Here is a 17,945-nt window from a genome sequence, read left to right as displayed (position 1 = left end):
AGTGAAGATGTTGGGTAAATGAAAACAGAAGCAAAATGCCTATAAGGCAGAGAAGAAGAAACTCTCAAATTAACAAATACACAAAGAAAAAATAGTGGAAAGAAGTGGAAAATAAAAGCTTGGAGAAGACACGATTAAGTAATGAAAAATGTTATATTTAGTTCTTTCCAAGTGCATCCATGGATACAGACAAGGTCTTTATAAACATCACAGTTTGGGTGCTTTCCAGGGAATCTTCCCTGTACAGATCCCTGTTGGTCACCAGTTGTTGGAAGAGCTCAGGGATGCTGTATTTTTTTTACTTTTTTTTTAATACTTGTCAGCAGAGCTTGTTCTGTTTCTGCCCAAGCTGATACACTACCAGCTTTCTAGGTTGCCTTGTGCTTTCAGTGCTTGAGTAAACAGTGGTATTTTGGGTGGATAAGTGATACAGGTATTTGATACAGGATCATGAATGAGTTTTTGCTTGCATGTCGCAGTAATGCAATGTAGTCGCCACGCAGCGGTGGTGGTGAGGGGTGATACTCTGGGGCTGTTGCCGTTCTCAGGGAACGGGACATTGGCACTTCCAGGTGGCAGTGAAGTAGGAGAGGACTGCTTTGTAGGTGAAGATCTGTGATCTGGAAGAGATGGTGAACCCAGGGAGCGGCTGGAGGCAGAGAAGGGGAGCCCTGTGCCACCATTCCCATGGCAGCCTCCAACCACTGCCTGTGGTCCTGGCCCCAGCAGGTCTGCACCAGTGAGGGGAGGGAGAGAGCAAGTCTCAGTGGCAGCCCTGCCAGCTCCCTTGCTCTCCATGTACGTGGCCCACCAAAGATGCAAACAAAAAAATATTCCTCACCACCTTGTGAAGGGTACTAAGGACATCTCGTCTACCACAGTGGTGGCTGTTTGCATGCGAGAGCTGATGGAGCACAAGAAGCTGCTCTGTATGCACGCTGAGTGGGCGAATAGGTAGAGGTTCTGCTCCACACCCTAGCCAGAATATCAGGAGAGGAGGACTAAATCCAGTGTTCTGGGTGGGAAACAAAAATTCACAGCAGATGAAAAATGCGTGCAGTCACAGTTCAGAATTTTGTACTACCCTAACTTTATATTGCACATCGTTGCCACCCTTTGTTTTGTTAAATAGTTTAAGGCTTACTTTACACGTTAGTCTTTATGCTGTAAAAGTTGTAATCAAAATGTAATGAGTGTAGATCACAGCCTGGCATGTTCCGTAGCTGTTCCCTGTCCTGGTTGCTTGAGATTTTACTTGTACAATTAAAGCAGTGCAGTCTATTTAATGTACACTTGGCTGCTAATTTAATAAAAGATTCTGAGGCTCAAAGTGCCATCTCTAGGAGCTTTTCTCACTTATGTCTTCCAAGTGGAATACAAAGAAGTAAAGATTATTTGTTTAAGCAATTTTAGCTTTGCTAAAATTCTGCGATTGTAATAGCTGAATACAAAACAAACACCAAAGATAGGATTTGGGATTTTCATAAAATAAGAAAAAGATTGCTGGTTTCTTAGGGGGAGCGAGCACACTGTGCTATTTCAGTCCTTCAGACATGTTCATATTAATAAGAAGCGGCGGTTACTGCAGCAAAGCCAGTGACAGAGTTAGAGAGACAGGTACGTGTATCTGTGAGGATGCAGCCTGTGTAGCGTGGCAGAATTAAGAGTTTAGATTTCTGCCATGGACGCATTGGTGGTGCGTTGCTGAACACCTCTATTAAGAGAGCCTTCTCTGAACTGGCCTCAGTAGGCCGGTGGGGTGGTTCTCTGTGTCAGTGTGAAACCAGCCCTTGCACAAGCCTGCTCGCAGGGAGCTGCTTGTGAAGGTCGTGCGCAGCCCCTTTGCGTTCTCTGAGCGTGAGCACTGGGCCCTGTGTGCGCGTTCTGGCCTCCTCACGTGACGCTCGAGGAATGCACTTTCCTTTGATTATTTTTCTTGACCCAGATCTCTTCCAAATATGGTCTCAGCTTAAACAAGTTTGTGTTCTTAGAGCTCGGCGTTTGCAGAAGAAATTCTGGCTTCCAGCTAACCGGCTGTAGGGGGGGAGTGGAGGCAGAGAGCAACCTAAAAATGTAAAGATAAAAGGCACGCAGCTGGACTCAAACTTGTCCCAAAATGTACATTTTGTAAAATGTTTATATAGTGCTAGGGCAGAAGATTTGTTTTCATAATTTTAGCTACAGTGGAAACAATTGAAATAAATGACCATTAGTCTGAGTGATTGCCACCCAAACATTGCTTCTTTGAGACACTTCTCATCTGAAACAAATTTAAATGTTTTTCTTTAGTCGAACTCGGAGATACAAAATTGTCAAGCTGGCCAGCATAAGCAGAGGTAAATGAATTAGTATCTCAGAACTAAGTAGTTCTAGTGAGCTAAGAAATTGTTAATAACCTACTGTGGAGTCAGCGTATGATTCTTACGTTATTTTATACTTTGGCCATTCTAAGTACCAAGTTCATCATCACAAACACATTTCTCAGAACAATAAATACCACTGGGCATCCGTTGTGAAACTACCCGCTGAGCAAGGAAAACATTACACTTAATGAAAATCCTTGATCTTAACTAAAACCTACGTTTCCTCCGCCAGTGCATGTCAGCAAGCAAATGAATTTGTAGAAGTTATCAGCTCCAGCAATTCACAGTTAAATAGGCAGAAGGTTGCGGCAGTTACGGTTCTGAACTCTTCCAGCTTGCTCAGCATGCTGCGTAGCTGAGGACCAGGGAGAAGCTCCTGTGCTGGCAGGAGGAGGAACTTGTGCTTTTAGGCCCTTCCTCTCCTTTAAAATTTGGATCCTCCAGTGAGATCTCCAGTAAGGGAGGAAGGGAATGGGACTTTGTGGTCCAGATGTAGAAGAGGGCAGCATTTCATTGCATCTTTTACTTTACAGATTAATTAATGTAATCATTTGCTACTGCTAGTGATGGCAGTCCTTTAGAAGAAGAAGAAGAGGAAACAGATTCACAGCCTGAATAACAGCTGTGCTTCAGGCCCTGGGGAGCTTTCACAAAATAAGATAGTCACAGACCAATTTATTTTTTGTTCTGTTCCTCTTTTTATTAGCGCAGCGTACAGATGAGGAAACCGGACCCTGTTGCTACCAGATTATTTGAGGGCACAAGAGCTGGCTCATCTGGCGTGGGTCTGCCCGGAGCACGATACAGAGCGCTCGCGCGGCAGTGCCTTCACGGAGGCATGTCCAGCTCCAAGGCCAAATGTTCAGATCTTGCTCTTTCACAGCTTCTTGGGATGGAACCTGTCACTGCTTCACATTACAAGTTTGCTCCTCTGTACTATCTGACTGCTTCTGCGTTCTGTTGCGATCACGGTTTCTTCTAGATAAATCAGGGGCCTGAGCCCAGCCTGACTTCTATCACCTTCCAGGCTGATATTAAAAGGAAAATACCAGGATACCAAACAGGTATTGAACTCTACTGCTTTTGATTGGCAGTAGCGTTTCCAACAAGAATTAAAAACAGCATAAAGATGAGGTTTGTAAATAAAGTGAATCATTTGCTAAATTAAGCTAAATAAATGCTGCCTTTCCCTGCTGCTTTTTTATATTGCAAGTGAAGATTCCTGCATGCGTTAGGAAGCACTGGCAAAAAACTGAACCATCATCTTGGCAGGATGTTTCACAGCAATTTTTGGCCTGAAGAGCTCCAAGTATTGTAGAAATGGAGTATCATGGGGTTGGAGTATAGCAGTCAGCTCCCCAAACAACAGCAGGAGAGGAAAATATTTAGAAAAACAGAATTAGCTATTTGTAAAAGCTGTGGGTTCTTTTGAGCCTGGTCCTTCGTGTTTTTATTTTCTAAGACCTCATCTAAAATCTTTCAGACTCTTTCATATGTCAGTCATTTAAGAACTTACATGCTCATACAGACCCTGTGATTTGAAGGTGTATGTGCTACTGTCTATCGATGGCCCAAACCAGAGGAAGGTTTGGGTGAATATACAGTGGCACTGTTTCTGTTACGGTCATTAACAAATGTGGATAAAAAATTCTGTTGGTCATAGCCCACCACAGAGTGGGCTGTCACATTGTTTCTCTGAAAATGACCTTGACAGCAAGAGGTTAGATGGTGAAAAGCCCTAGGCACTTAAAATTCCAGTTTCTATGGGATCTGTTTTGAAATAGTTGAAGTTGCTATTGCCACTCAAAGGTATAAAGTCTTGTTTATAGTGAAGTGCCATTGCAATACTAAACTCTTGAGACCATAGATGGATGAAACAGGGCAAAATATTTAATAATCAACAGCACTTCATTGCAGCTGGTGCTGTAAGATGCCAGTGGAGTGGCTAATGGTACGTGGACTCGACCCTGCAAGAGTTACGTTGGAAATGACTGCCTTCTTCAATGCAAAGCCAGCAGTGAAAAAGAACTCGCCTAATACATTATTTTAATGCAGTCCTAAAGCTTGGCTATTCTATAATGGATTACAACACGTGTATTTTTGGAACAGAATATACCACACTCCTCCCTTCAAATAAAAGTAACGGGAACACCAGGAATCCTAAATCAGCTTCCATGAATGTGCTTAACCATTTACAGTATTTAAAATATACAGGACATGTTCCATGGCTTCTTTTACTATAAAGTCCATGATTTACCCTTAGGAGCCAGATGCAAAGACGAACATGAATAACGCTACTCGTGGTGAAGAACTAGAATGAGAGCTCAGTGCAGGCACTCCCCTGCCTCGTCACAGGCTCAGGGTGATGGGGATGGCTTGCCTGCACTCAAGGCCACTGCACGCCATTGCAGCTGGCCTCGCAGCCTGCCCGGCGGCCCTGCCTCATCCCGTGTGGGCAAGCACGGTGCCGCCGGGGGGAGGCCGGACTCGCCTTGCCCCTCGCCTCTCCCTGCTCGCCTCGCACCTCGGCCGCCCGCCCGCCGCCTCCCGTCCCGCCCGCAGGACAAAATGGCGGCGGGTGCTCGACACTGAGCGCCCGGGAGGCGGGAGGAGCGCCCCGCCGGCCCCGCCCCGCGCACGCTCGCAGCGCGCCCCCGCTGCGCGGCCCCGCTCGGGAGCGCGCCCCGCCCTCCCGCCCGCCCGCGCCCGCCGCAGCGCCGCTCCCTGCAGCTGCCCGGCGGGGTGTGGGGGAGGCGGCCGCTCGCTCCCGCCCGCCTGTCCGCCGCCCTGCAAGGCCGCCCCGATCCCCTCAGGTAGGTGCGGGCCGGGCCTGCGCCCCCCGGCCCCTTCTCCGCGCCGTGGAAGGCGGCGGGCGGGCAAGATGGAGACGCGGCCGGCGGGGGAGGGGAGGGGAGCGCAGCGCAGCGCGGCGGGGCCGTTCCGCTCCCCTCCCCCGCCGGCCGCCTCCAGCCCCGCCGCTGAGGGGAATCCCCCGGTCCCCGCATGGGGGGCCCCGGCGGCGCGCAGTTCCGCGGTGCGGGAGCCCGGCCCCGCAGGGCCGCGGGAGGGGAGCTGCGCCATCGCCGCCCCGTCCTGCTGCCCCCTCGCCCGGGCGGGGTGCGCCGGGCCCTGTGCGCTGCTGCCCGCGCAGGGCAGGTGACACGCGAGGCGAGCCCCTCCGCAGCGACCCGGGCGCGGAGACGGCAGCTGGGGCGGCGGGCCGGGGCAGGAGGGAGCCGCGCCGCCGCTTTGTCCCTTCAGCTGGCCCTCGGCCTCCTCAGGTGGAGCTGGGGCCTCCTGCGCCCCGGCCTGGTCTCGCTGCGCGCTCGGGAATTACTAATTCCCTCCAGCACCCGCCGCTCTCCTGCGTGGGGATAGTGTATGTGCAGTGCTTCTACTTAGAACGTATTTCCATTAGTGTGGGGGATTTGCATGCATGCGTACCGTCCATGGGGGTATTTCCGTAACATACCTAAGTAGCGCATGCCTTGTGTCGTGTCGGGGTACCCGGGTAGCCCCCGATACGTTCCTGCTGTGCCTCTGCCTTCTGGCATGCCGCATGCAAGCCGTGTATGTTCTTGCGGGTAGTTACAGATAGTTTAGTACATCCTTATTTGTGCGTAGCCCTTCTGGGGTAATTAATTAATTAGTTAACAGTTGCACCTTTAGTTTGCACGCATTTCTCACTGGGTATCTCTCTGAAGAAAGTAGCAGTTATTTTGATCCACGTGGGTTTATTTTTGCAAAATGACAGAGTAGGAGGTGCACTCAGTTAATAAATTTCTTAAATTATGGTTTATTTCTATGTCAGTCTTCAGATGCCGCGGTTTCTCTTACAACTTTTTGTGTGTGTGTGTATGTATCCTTCAGGTTTTAGTTGCAACCTTAAACAAAATAAAGTCCCACTTGTTTATCTGTTGACTGTATTGAAGAGATTCAACAAGTGGACTTTGTCTTTCTGCAGTCTAGCATAAGTACGCTGTAGTGGCTGTGTTTGGGTGTGTTGACAGGTGTCTGGAGCCTTTTGCACTAGGCCTGTCACAGAAACCACCGTGGAAGCACACATCAGGAAGATGACGTTTGATCCATCTCTTAAGCTTTAAAATCCTTTTGTGGGAGGAGGTTAGGGAAGGAGGAGAGGGTAGGTGAGATCACCCACTGAGATGAATGAGCACCTCTTACTTCTCTGAGCTATTGTTCTGGACTACCATGAGGTCTGTTCCCTGGGGAGAAGAGCAGGTGGGTGAGAACACCCACGGAGATGAATTAAGCATCTCCAGCTCCTCAAAGCCATTGTTCAAGGCTGTGGTGAGGTCTGCTCCTGTTTACCTGGGAATAGCTCCTTGAGGTGAACGGACAATTCACAAACACTAATAATGCTTTCTTTATAAAGATCTACTTGTACCTGCTCCATCATTCATATGCATATTGAGATTGCCTTGAAGTTTGGTAATTACAGAACCACAGAATAATCAGGGTGCAGTTTCACAACCTTACTCTTCTAAGCCAGTCTGTCTGGCCTGATGGCTGCCCCATCCCCAGATGTGAGGGGTTTTCACCAGCCTCCATTTACTGTGTTCTGTTTAGGACTTGTCATACCCTTCAGTCAGGTCTTCTAAGTTCATTAAGTTGTCCAAGTCATCTTTTCGAGGTCTGATTAGTTTTTTAAGTAACTACGACCGGGGGTAGTGGGTCAGTGGCAGCCAGTGGGTAACATGGTTTAGGCTGACCTGGGACCTCAGTCTGTCTCTGTGGTTCTAATGGAAATGCGTGTTTCCATTCCTCCTGCCTCAATGCCAGCCAGCTGTTGCTTTTGCTTTCTTATTGGTTTAGTTTTCACCTGGGTCAGTTCCCTGTTGCTAGCTTGTCCTGCTCTTGCACAATTGTTGGCACAAGGAGTGGGAATGTAGGAGAAGAGGAAAGGGCAAGATTGTCCCTTTGAGAAAAAGATGCAGATTCAGAGTGGTTTCTATTGATTATGAAACCAAACTGTCAGTGGAACTTGAGGTGCACAGTTAATTAAATCATTGATGTGATCTTCCTGAATTTTTGTGAAGCTGTCTTAACCCTTTCAAGTGTTCTGTTTCTTATCATCACATGGTTCTATGATCTTATTTCTGGGGTGGGAAGAAGTCAGCTGACGTTCTTGCCGATGTTAACATCTAGTGAAACTCAGCCCTTGGATATGACTAACTTGTTTTTTAAGGTTAGAAGGCCTAACAATTACTTGTTTGCCTGGTTTTGCAGTCAAATAATGAACAATCCCTAAAAATTCACGGTTTACTTGACACTTAACCCAGCTAGGGCCTGACAGTGTCTAATCTTTGTGAGAGCAGTGCTCATTTCTGTCTTTAATACAAGGCTGGTGCGTAGGCTTTGGAGAGCGCTGTTTCTCCAAGGGTGTCTGAGTCAAAAGACCTGAACTCCCGGAGGCACAGAGATGCACCCAAGTTGCAGCTCTGGTAAGAAGCAGGAGTCGCAGCCCCATTGCGAGAGAAGGCTCCCCCTCCACCCAGCACGTCAGGGGAAGAGGAATTCGAAGGGGGTGGATATTTCAGCTCCAAATATAACTTCCGTCATATAAGAAAATGACCTGGGTCACCAGGGAAAGGACCAGACTTGTACGTTCTTGTGTTGTTTGGGGAGCTCTATAGGGTTTTTTGCACTAAGAATAATTGAGAAAGAAACTTGTTTTCAAAATTGTTGTCTCTTTGGTTTGTAGTCTCATGTTGTCATGTAACAGCCCTAGTGAGTCACTACAGTAAAGAAATTGTTTCTTATGTTTTAGGCTGGTTTTAATATAGTTTACCTAGTGTCAAATGATGAGAAAAATCATATTATGCAATCAGCTGCAGAAAGTGCTTAATAAGCACAGTTTGGAGAAACTTAGCTTCAGAAGTAGATAAGATTTCAAAGGTGGGTTCAGGTCTTACACTGTATGTTGTGCCACTGATAGGACTTCATATTTTAAAGTATTTACATTTATGGGAATACTCAAGGTAAGCTGCAACATTGTGAAAACAAGCAGTTGGAAGCTTTTAAAAACTGGGTAAGGCCCTACTTTGGCAAGAGTTAATGTGTAGAAAAGGAGCTGACAGTAAAAAGGACACTTGAAAAACATTTACACTGATATAATTGGGGTTTTTTTAACTGAGTGATGAAAGTATTTCTCACACCCACCATGCTAAGAGGGAGAGCAGAACCACTACCATATCTCTGTTGCAGTCCTGAAAGGGAAAATGCCCCTGCTGCTGCTTAAACTTCCCCCTGCAAAGAAAATGAGCTCTTTGGTATTCCCCAGGGCCTGCAGCCCCTGCGCCGTCGTACATGGCATAGAGCGTTCTTTATGCAGGATCTTGAACAGAGCCGGTCCTGTGCTCCACTCCAATGGTTTTAATTGGTAGAAATGACGTTCAGAGTACTAGTGCAGAAATAATACTTGTAGCTGCTTGTGTTTTTAAGTAGTGTGTCACATACTTTGTGCTGGATGATGATGAAAACGTACTGCTGCAGCCTCCTGCAGCTGCATTAATACTGTTGCAACTACTCCAAGCTCAGCAGTGAAAAACTTAAGAAAAATGAGTGGGTTTTATATACTAACTCTCATTAAAAGCACAATTGTCCTTGTTGGCAATAGGAGATTACATTTCCTGGTATTTGTTGTTTGAAAAGCTATAATATGGGTAATGTTTTTATTTAAGCTATAATATATATAGAAGCAAACATCAAGCTTGTCTCTGAAATACAAAAAAAAAAAATCTTAGTGGCAGCTTCATACGTTGTGTATTGACTCATTAGCCTGGCTGTTATTGGGGCAAATTGAAAACTTTAAACTCGCCTCGCTAGTGCTAAAGCAGGTTAAATTTGCAGGAGAGTGGCAGTGCAGCAGTACTATAAAAGGAGGGGGTTGTTGCCCTGTTCAGAAGTGCCTCCGCAGCAAGGCGTTGTGGGTCCTGGATGGATGGTCCTTTTTCGTTCTTTATTTCTATCAGTGGTAGAGCTTCTGTGCTTTGTCGGGAAGCTCTAATGCTGCCTCTCTTTTCCCAAAGCTACCTTATCCAGTTGTCTCATCCCTTCCCCAGCATTTGTATAGAAATAAATTGCCATATCGGAAAGGATCTGTACAGAAAATCCTCTGCAGCACTTTCAGTAAAAATCTTTTTGAAATACAACAAAATTTCATTACCACAATGCCTCAACTATTCATTTACACAGAAACATTCAACCAGTGACTTGAATCAGTTTAAAAGCTGATTTAAATAAACTGTTGCAAATAACTTTTATGTGTCTATTTACAGATTTAAAACAATTAAGTTCTATTTTGCTGGAAACTTTTCTGTTTGTTTAAGAATGCTTGCACACAAAGTTGTATGTGTTTGGCTATGCGGTTTAGTTAGAGTGCGATTTTTTAATTTTTTTTTTTTAAATTGGCATAGCTTTGCATTTCATCCCAATTCTCATTTATAATGTATATCTCCTTGTCAAGAAACCTGCTTCCACTCTACTGATAGACTCGCTACATTCTTTTATTCCCCACTGTAATGCGAACGAAGTAAAATTTTGTTGGAGATGTCCATGTTAGGGTAACTAAGCTTGATTACAGATTTCCTTTTTGAAACTTTTCAAAAAAAGTCTTAAATAAAAAGCACAGAATATGAACCTTGGCTTCTACTTGAAATTTTCATGGTTTGATGAAGGACGGCGCGGGGGGAGAGGCCACATTTTAAAAAAAACCCCGTTGGCAGTCTTCCACCAAGACTGTGTGGGTTTTTTTTAAGCTTCCTCTTGTAAGAAATTTTAAACAGTTCCTGTACAGTCTTTCTTCTTTCATCAGTTACAGTGACACTGGCTGTAGCCAGGTGGAAGGTAAACTAGCATCAGCCAGGTTTTGTATATAAAGTTAGTGTTTGTCAAGAGGTCTCAGAGATATTACAGTAGGCACAAACCACATGCATATGATGATGAAGCTCCAACATTTGGCAGTTGCAGCAGGATATATTCACTGTCTAGGAGTACCTGTGATGGTTCTCCCCAGGAAAGATGGATGGTGTCTGTAGGGAAAAATCCCCCTGACTAATGAGGAGAAAAAGCAGAGAATAGCAATGTAACACAGACAGAAACAAGTCTAAGTGGTGGCTGTCTTCTGAAAAACACCAGGGCCTCCCAGTTTATTTAGTGCCTTCTCGCTGCTCTGGTGTGTTCCTTGGATACTGGGCAGCTGAACTGATCCTTCTTTGTGGCAGTCAAGCTTGGAGCGGCTTTTTGGGGCTGAAGCCAGTATTCCTACATTTAAAGTGAGTACCAAGACAAGAATGCTGCTAACCATGCCAAGTGTCCTCTAGTGTATCAACAAACAGATGAATAGCCTTTCAAAGCTGCTGGGCTTATTCTCTCGGCAGCAAAAGTACATGATCGGAAAGCTTATGTTTGCAGTTACATATCATGAAAAATCTCCGGTATTTTTTGTGATGTTGTGGGCCCTGTTCTAGTGGGGTTAGAGGAAGGTAACATATTTTTTGACTGCTAATTGTAGAAAACCTTAAGCTTCCTTTTTATGGCTGCACAGAGAAGTCTGTCTGGTCTCCTAACCAGTAGCTTGCTTACTTTATTCTTTGGTAAGTGCAGGGTTGCTAATTATTCTTAGTTATTTTGTTTGCTAGTCAACACCTGCAGTAATAGTGGTTTCATATTTGTTCTACTGTACCCCATTCAACACACCAGAACTGTAGCACTCAGATAATCTCTGCTAGAACCCAATATTTAAGCTACATTATTATCATAATTTCACTGTTTGACATAAAACCATATTCATATATTTGCACAAGAGTAATGTATACGCTGTAATGCACATTTGACAAGCCAGGGTAAATTGGGTATTACAGCAAGGAGTGTAGCCATTGTAATTAGAAGAAAAGGGCACTGGGATTTACTCCTGGGTAAACAGATAGTCTCTGCTCTATGCTTTCTCTCTGGCTGGGAGGAGACATTCGTAACTGCCGAACAAATTCAGTAATCAATGGTGGACTTTAAATTGGGTTGCTGTAGATGATATTGAAGAGCTACTGCATGGAAAATATTATAAATCTTCCAGACCTAATCTACTAGAGAAATGTACCACAGGTAGAAATACTTGGTGTCCTAAGCATGACTGCAGGGTGTAGAAATAATCTGATGTGCCACATATTGATTGGCTTAGTCTTGTCTTCATCCTGGCTAAATATGATTATCTTAAACCTCAGTATTTGCAGCATCTTTAAGTTGCGGAACCAATATAGCTGAATGGGTGAAAATAATAGTATTGCTCCTTGAGTGCTTTGGTAGCTTCTCATAGTAGTTGCCACTAGTAGGAAATCTGAGGCAGTATCTGTGCAGTTGCTATTTAGAAGCATTAATACTAAAAGGTTTTTAAATACCAGTAATATTGTTAATTGTTGTGATTCTACCCCAGTACGTATGCTGCAGGGCATTGATAGGATGGATATAATCATAACCAATTTACTTAGAAATAGCTGCTTGTAATTACGCATGGTGACCATATGTGGTTTCTAGCAGCTGGGCGTCAGTTTGTCCTTTGAAACTGGGGTTAGCCTGCAGTAACATGCAGGTGAGAGTCACCTTTCTGCTGTCCTGAAGATAGAGCTTTCACTCTTGTTTAAACAAGTAAACCTCTGTAAACAGAGCACAGCTCAAGTTGTTTTTGTCTTAACAAAAAGAGCAGGCTATATAAAACACTTGTTGACTTCGATGAGCCATGTTTGTTTTGCAGAAGATTTGGAGATGTGTGATAACGTGCACGGCTGTAACGGGAGTCACGGTGTTTTTCCCAAAGTTGTTATCTCAGAGTTGGCATTACCACCAGTTTGTACCTGCTCTTTGAACTAGGACAGCAGTGGCATTTCTGCAATCCAGCATCTTGTACTTCATAGTAGATACGTTTCATACCTCTGCTTTCCCAACTATGGCACCGTTGTCTCTGCTGAATGCCTTCCCCATTCCTTTCTTCACATTAATTTTGACAAGAAATGACAAAACTGATTAGTGTTTTATTAATTTGCTGCAGTTGAAAAAAAATATCTTTAGGAGCCTGTATCTACTAAATCAAGAGAGTGATACTGTATTTTTCCTTGGCTCACAGGTGATGGGTTAATCCTACAACTAGAACAGCTAGAATTTAGATGAGATTCAGTTAGAAAGGTTTTGAAATTGCGGTGGGTAAGTAGATACTGTATAGTTTGGTTGCTGAAATGCTTTCATTCAGTTCTTTAACTTACTTCTTCCCCAATTATACCTACCTGAATAATACATGGTTTAAATAGTAATTTTTAATCGGGTGTAAAGGTTACTGCACAGAACCTTAAGTGAAAGCTTAATAAAACTAATTTTTAAAAGTAATTTACTGACATCAATACTGTTTACTAAAAATAGACAAAGTTGTTGGGACTAATTTTAAGAACAGCGGTAGCCTTTGAAAGATTCTCACTTGTGGAACACTGCAGTATTTTTATATATATTGATGTATATTTGTCTCTCTTATTTTTGGTAGAAAATGATGCACCCTGTTGCCAGCAGTAATACAGCTTTCTGTGGGACTGGCAAGAGTTCTTGCCTTAACGAAGACAATGTGAGAGCTGCTGATCAGTTTGACTTGTATGCCACACAGCAGAGTAAATACAGCCACGCAGTCAGCCACAAACCAATTGCATGCCAGAGACAAGATGCATTGAACGAATCGCACTTGCAGACCACAAGTGGCAGGAATATAGAGACAAAAGACGAACTAAAGAAAAAGAAAAACCTCAACCGATCCGGTAAACGTGGAAGGCCATCAGGGACCACAAAATCAGCAGGGTACCGAACCAGCACAGGTCGACCCCTGGGGACCACCAAAGCAGCTGGATTTAAGACAAGTCCAGGCAGACCCTTGGGTACAACTAAAGCAGCAGGATACAAAGTCAGCCCAGGCAGACCTCCAGGTAGCATTAAAGCTCTATCACGGCTTGCAAATCTAAGTTATACTTGTGGCAGTGCAGCTTTTCCCTATCCTATGGTGCATAACAGAGGAGTACATGCTGTTGGTGAAACCAGCAGCAAAATCAAACAGCCTAATGAATGAGAGGAGGGAATTAGTAACTCCTTACTAATCCGCTTTACGCTGAATTTTGGCATGTTTCTTGCATTTTGTTGTAGTGTTTGCCTAAGTCTGAGTTTCTAGATCTTATTCAAATAATGCCATAGCCTTCGGGTGCAACTCAGTAACTTCTAAGGTAATGTTGAGAAGGCACTGGTTTAAAGGGGGTTTTGTTGGTTTTAAATAATAATTTAGAAGAAAGTCTGAAGTGATGCATTATGCCTTGGTGTCAATATTTAAGTAATGTCCACGTCCCTAGTTTAACCTTCAATTTCTGGTAAATCCACTTGTGTGGTTATGCGTTAAATAATTGAAATAAGGAGGACAGAATTAGCTGGCTGTTGGTTCATGATGTGGCCTATCCCACAATAAGGAACTTAGCCAGGTGAGTTCTTACTCGATAAGAAAAATTGATAAAGAAAGCAGCAAGCTACTTTTTCCACTTCTGCAGGAGCTTCTCCAGACCTCAAATAGATATTTAAACTTCAAAAAACCCCAAACAAATCCACCCAACCTTTTTCTAAAGTGCTGATTTCAGGTGGCTTTTGTTTCTGGAGTTAAGCATTAAGTCAATTTCAACTAATGCTCAAAAAATATTTTTGAAAATATTAAAGAAAACTGAGATTTGTACAGCATGTTACAGCTTCACAGCGCCTTATTAATACAAGCTAATTTGCCTTTAGGTGATAGCTGTTCTTTTAGTTATGCTGTTACAGGATTCTGCTGTGTAATTTTGAAATGCCTAATACTACATATACCAAACCACAAATAGTTCTTTGAAATCTGTAATATTTTATAAGAAATTAAGTACTTTTCATTCTAGTTACGCACTTGGTTAATATTAAACAATATGTTCTTAAACCTGTAAATAGCTATTTACACTGTTTTTTGCCTTTAAAATCTGTGCTTAGGTGGCGACAGTTTAATAGCTTTTAAAGTATTAATCTATAATGTTTACAAATTAAACTTTTTAAATAGACACTGTTGCCAAGTTTTCAGACTTAGTTTTGCTGGGTATTCCTGGAAATACCGTTATTTCGTTGTTTGACACTTATACTATATTTAAGTTATGGAAGCTTATATATCTACCAAAGGACACCATTTTCATGATTTATAAAAGCAAACTGTATAGCTGATGCAAACAGGATGCAGTTTACTGCACTGCTAGAGCCCAGATACAAAGTAATTCATCTATGCATGCAAGCTGAAAAAAAATGTTGTTGGTTAACTACAAATAGCTTTCTTGACTTAAACTAAAACCTTCCCTCCTTCCAAAAGAAATGTTCCATTTTTCAACTGGGTGTGTTTAATTTTTTTTTAAGTGTGAGAGTGTGAGTGTGTGTGTAAAATACTTTCATCTAGACTTAAAAAAAATCAGTCCTCAATGTTGCATATTGTTTGTTCTAAATTTACTTTACTGGAATTAAAGCTTTTTTTTTTTTTTTTCTTCATCTGGAAGAAAGTTTATGTTTAAAGTTGTTTCACGTATAAGTGACTTTATGATAAATTTGTAGTTTCAAATATCTGGGGAGGGGGAATATCTAGAGTTTGCAGATCTGGGGGAGCAGAAAAATTTGGGTTAATTGAGCCTGTGCTGAATGAGTAATGATGCTGATAATTTTTGTTAACCTATATGCTATTCTGGCCTGCTGTCATTTTGATGAGACCTCTTGATTTCAGTGATGACAACTTAAGAAACAGATGTCATGTTTCATACCTTTTTTATCAGGAAAAAAGCAGCAAGCCTTCAGGTGTTCCAGTGATGCCTAACACATATTGAGCTGGACTTTATGCTGTACTTTACAATAGGTGTGTTGAATTGTTTTGGGGGAACTGTGTATGCACTGGCAACTAAGACAATGAACCTCAACTATACTGGATGGCTCCTTAGTCGATAGATGAACTAATGGCAGCTAAACTGCTACTAAAAAAATAGTGTCTTCATGCTGAAGCTATGAAATCCAGTTATATGTTCTGTTCCTCAACAAACTCGCAAGTCTGAAATTTAGCAGTCTTTCTCAGAACGATGTAACTTCTGACACACACAAAACGCTAACGTGAGTTAATTCGCCCTCAGGATCTGTGTTGTATTGGCTGTTTTTAATCAGATGATTTTTCAACAAAAAGACTGCTTTAAGTTCTTTCCTGAACTCAGCTGGGAAAGCAGTCCTCTTCAGCTGAATGTAGTAACTGCAGGAGTGTCACATCTCGCTGGCAAGGAACGAGTTGCATGTCACCACTGTACCTTGGAGAAACTCCACTTCTTACCTCCGCCTGTTTATGCTGTTCGCTCCTGTTCCATTTCTCACTTGTGCATCTACTCAATGGTGCTGTGCTGTGTGTCAGGAGATAATGCAGATGTATTGCTGTTCTGCTAGTATAATGAATTTTGTATTCAAGTATGCTGATGAAATAATGAAATCATCTAAGCAATTTCTGTTCATTACAGTGTTTATTAATTATATCAGATGGAATATAATCCCAGTAAAACCCAATTAATGTTGTCAATTGTGAAATGATGAGCATAAAGTAGAAAAGTGTTCAGAGAGCCTGTAATGGGCTGCTCGGCGCTCTAGATTTAGCAAGGAGACCAGAAGTGCACTGCTGGGCATTTCCTAATTCTGCTTTGTTTTATATCTGACTATAGTTTACTGGTGCCGTGCAGTGAGGGGAAGATGGAAGTTGTTAAGAGATTCAAAGTGAACTAGGAATGGAATTTTCAACTACTTCTGCTTTTCCTGTGTATTACCTGCAGAATGCATTGTGCTTTTTTCAACACTTTTCTTTCCATGAGAAACACTGAAACAGCATGTTAATGCCTAAACTTTACTAGTACCAGTGGGAAAACTGGCCTTTTCCCCCCATAGTATGAAAACATTACTTGTAAGGTAAATCGCTTATTTTATATTATATATCACAAATCAGCTATTCATAAGCTAGGATCACTGTTGTGTGTCAACACTGTTCAGAAGATCTACATGTCAAGTTTGGTTTTTAATGATTTCCTTTAAGTATGAAGTTTCTAACGTCTTATTTATACATAAATGAAATGTATTAGCTTGCTATTATTCCTTAATGATGCTATACAAGTTCACTGTTTAATATACATATAGTAACTACTATTCAGTTTCTGATTAAATTTACTTAAACTGTAAAACCAAATAATTTTGCTACTACAAAGTCTTGCACTGGACATATTCAAGATGCTAGCACCATATTTTGGCAGAAAAAAAATCAGATACCATCAGAAGTGGCTGACTCTGATATCAAAGATAGTATTTTTTAAATCAGCAGTTAGCTTTGTCGTTAAAGCAATGTTCTTTATGTCTTGGATTTAGTTTAATCAAAATAACTATGTATCAAGAGCCATTAAAGATCTCTGTTCTGAATGAATATATTTTCATTTTGTCTGAAAGATCTTAAGAGTTCAGTTAGGACAAAACCAAGCCTTGTCAGTGAAAAGTGATGTGTCTGTGAAAAGAATTACTTGGAACTACAATACACAGAGTAATTCAGATGAGAATTTAACTCCCTCCCCCATTTTTGAAGAGCTTTAAAAGGCAGAGCAATGTGAAGTCATTTGTCTGATGGTTTCATTAGCTGTGACTCTGCCATTCTTTGTTATATGTATAATAATGTTTCATGCTATCCTTAGAGTTGACAGTTAAAATGGTTGGTAACAATCATAAATACTTTGAACTGCAGACTTCATTTCTGACCACAAAAGAAGTTTATTCTTCTCTATTTTAATGCATATATTTTAACACTGCTTAAATATATTTATGACTTTAGTAGAGTTTAGATCTTTATCCTTGTGATTTTTTTTTTCAAATAGAAAAATCTGTATTCTGAAATTTGAACCACTTTTCTGATACTCTAACCTTTCATCATTTGCTTTTCCACAGGTTTACTTTGGGGGGGGAAACAATAATCTGTTAACTAACTAGTATCAGCACCCCATCCTCTGCTGTAAAAAGCCTGATTAGATACTGTGTATGTTTTTATGTCCATGAACTTGAGCTACTCGTGTGCAATTATGTGTATGGGAATGGAGTAGTGTTCATGATCTGTATTTACATCATCATATGGATGTATATTTATTAATAAAGTTAATACTTTAAAACAGAACTATTTTTCTCTGGGCTTTTTTTAATCTCGTTTAAATTCTGTCTGAAGATGCCTGTTGACAACGTTGGCAGACCAATAGCCTTAGCCTTTCTTTTTTGTCAGTGAAATGCTGTTTGTTCTCCTGACATCTCAGTCATAGTTAAGCAACTCTAGCTGGTACTGAAATGTTTTGATACACCTTGTACAGATTTCACTTGAAATCCGGCGGCTTGTTGTGTTTGTCCCTTGCCTCCTTGAAGTGTAATTGAATCCGACTGCAATAGATGGAGTGTGGTCACGCCTGTGTGGACTTCAAAATGCACACAGGATTTGTGAGAGTTGGGAGG

The 17,945-nt window shown here is 42.3% G+C and overlaps 1 protein-coding gene across 2 annotated transcripts; it reads left to right on the top strand.

Moving 5' to 3' along the window:
- The first annotated feature begins 5,024 nt into the window (after positions 1-5,024).
- Positions 5,025-17,619, top strand: C8H5orf24 (chromosome 8 C5orf24 homolog). 2 transcript variants are annotated; one of them, XM_055811435.1, is made up of 3 exons: positions 5,025-5,176; positions 12,907-13,336; positions 15,221-17,619. In XM_055811435.1, exons 2-3 carry the CDS (start codon positions 12,910-12,912, stop codon positions 15,259-15,261), a joined length of 468 nt encoding a protein of 155 aa, XP_055667410.1. In that variant the 5' UTR covers positions 5,025-5,176; positions 12,907-12,909; the 3' UTR covers positions 15,262-17,619. The 2 variants fall into 2 exon arrangements, with proteins under 2 accessions (XP_055667410.1, XP_055667409.1); XM_055811434.1 differs by having other exon boundaries at positions 12,907-17,619.
- Positions 17,620-17,945: the final 326 nt, after the last annotated feature.

The sequence above is a fragment of the Falco peregrinus genome, chromosome 8 (genome assembly GCF_023634155.1).
Source record: "Falco peregrinus isolate bFalPer1 chromosome 8, bFalPer1.pri, whole genome shotgun sequence".
Lineage (NCBI taxonomy): Eukaryota > Metazoa > Chordata > Aves > Falconiformes > Falconidae > Falco > Falco peregrinus.
The sequence above is the reverse complement of the archived record's forward strand: the minus strand, read 5'-3'. Positions and strand labels throughout refer to the sequence as shown.

Coding starts and splice junctions, on each gene's coding strand:
- C8H5orf24 (XM_055811434.1), top strand. CDS start 12,910: ATGATGCACCCTGTTGCCAGCAGTAATACAGCTTTCTGTGGGACTGGC.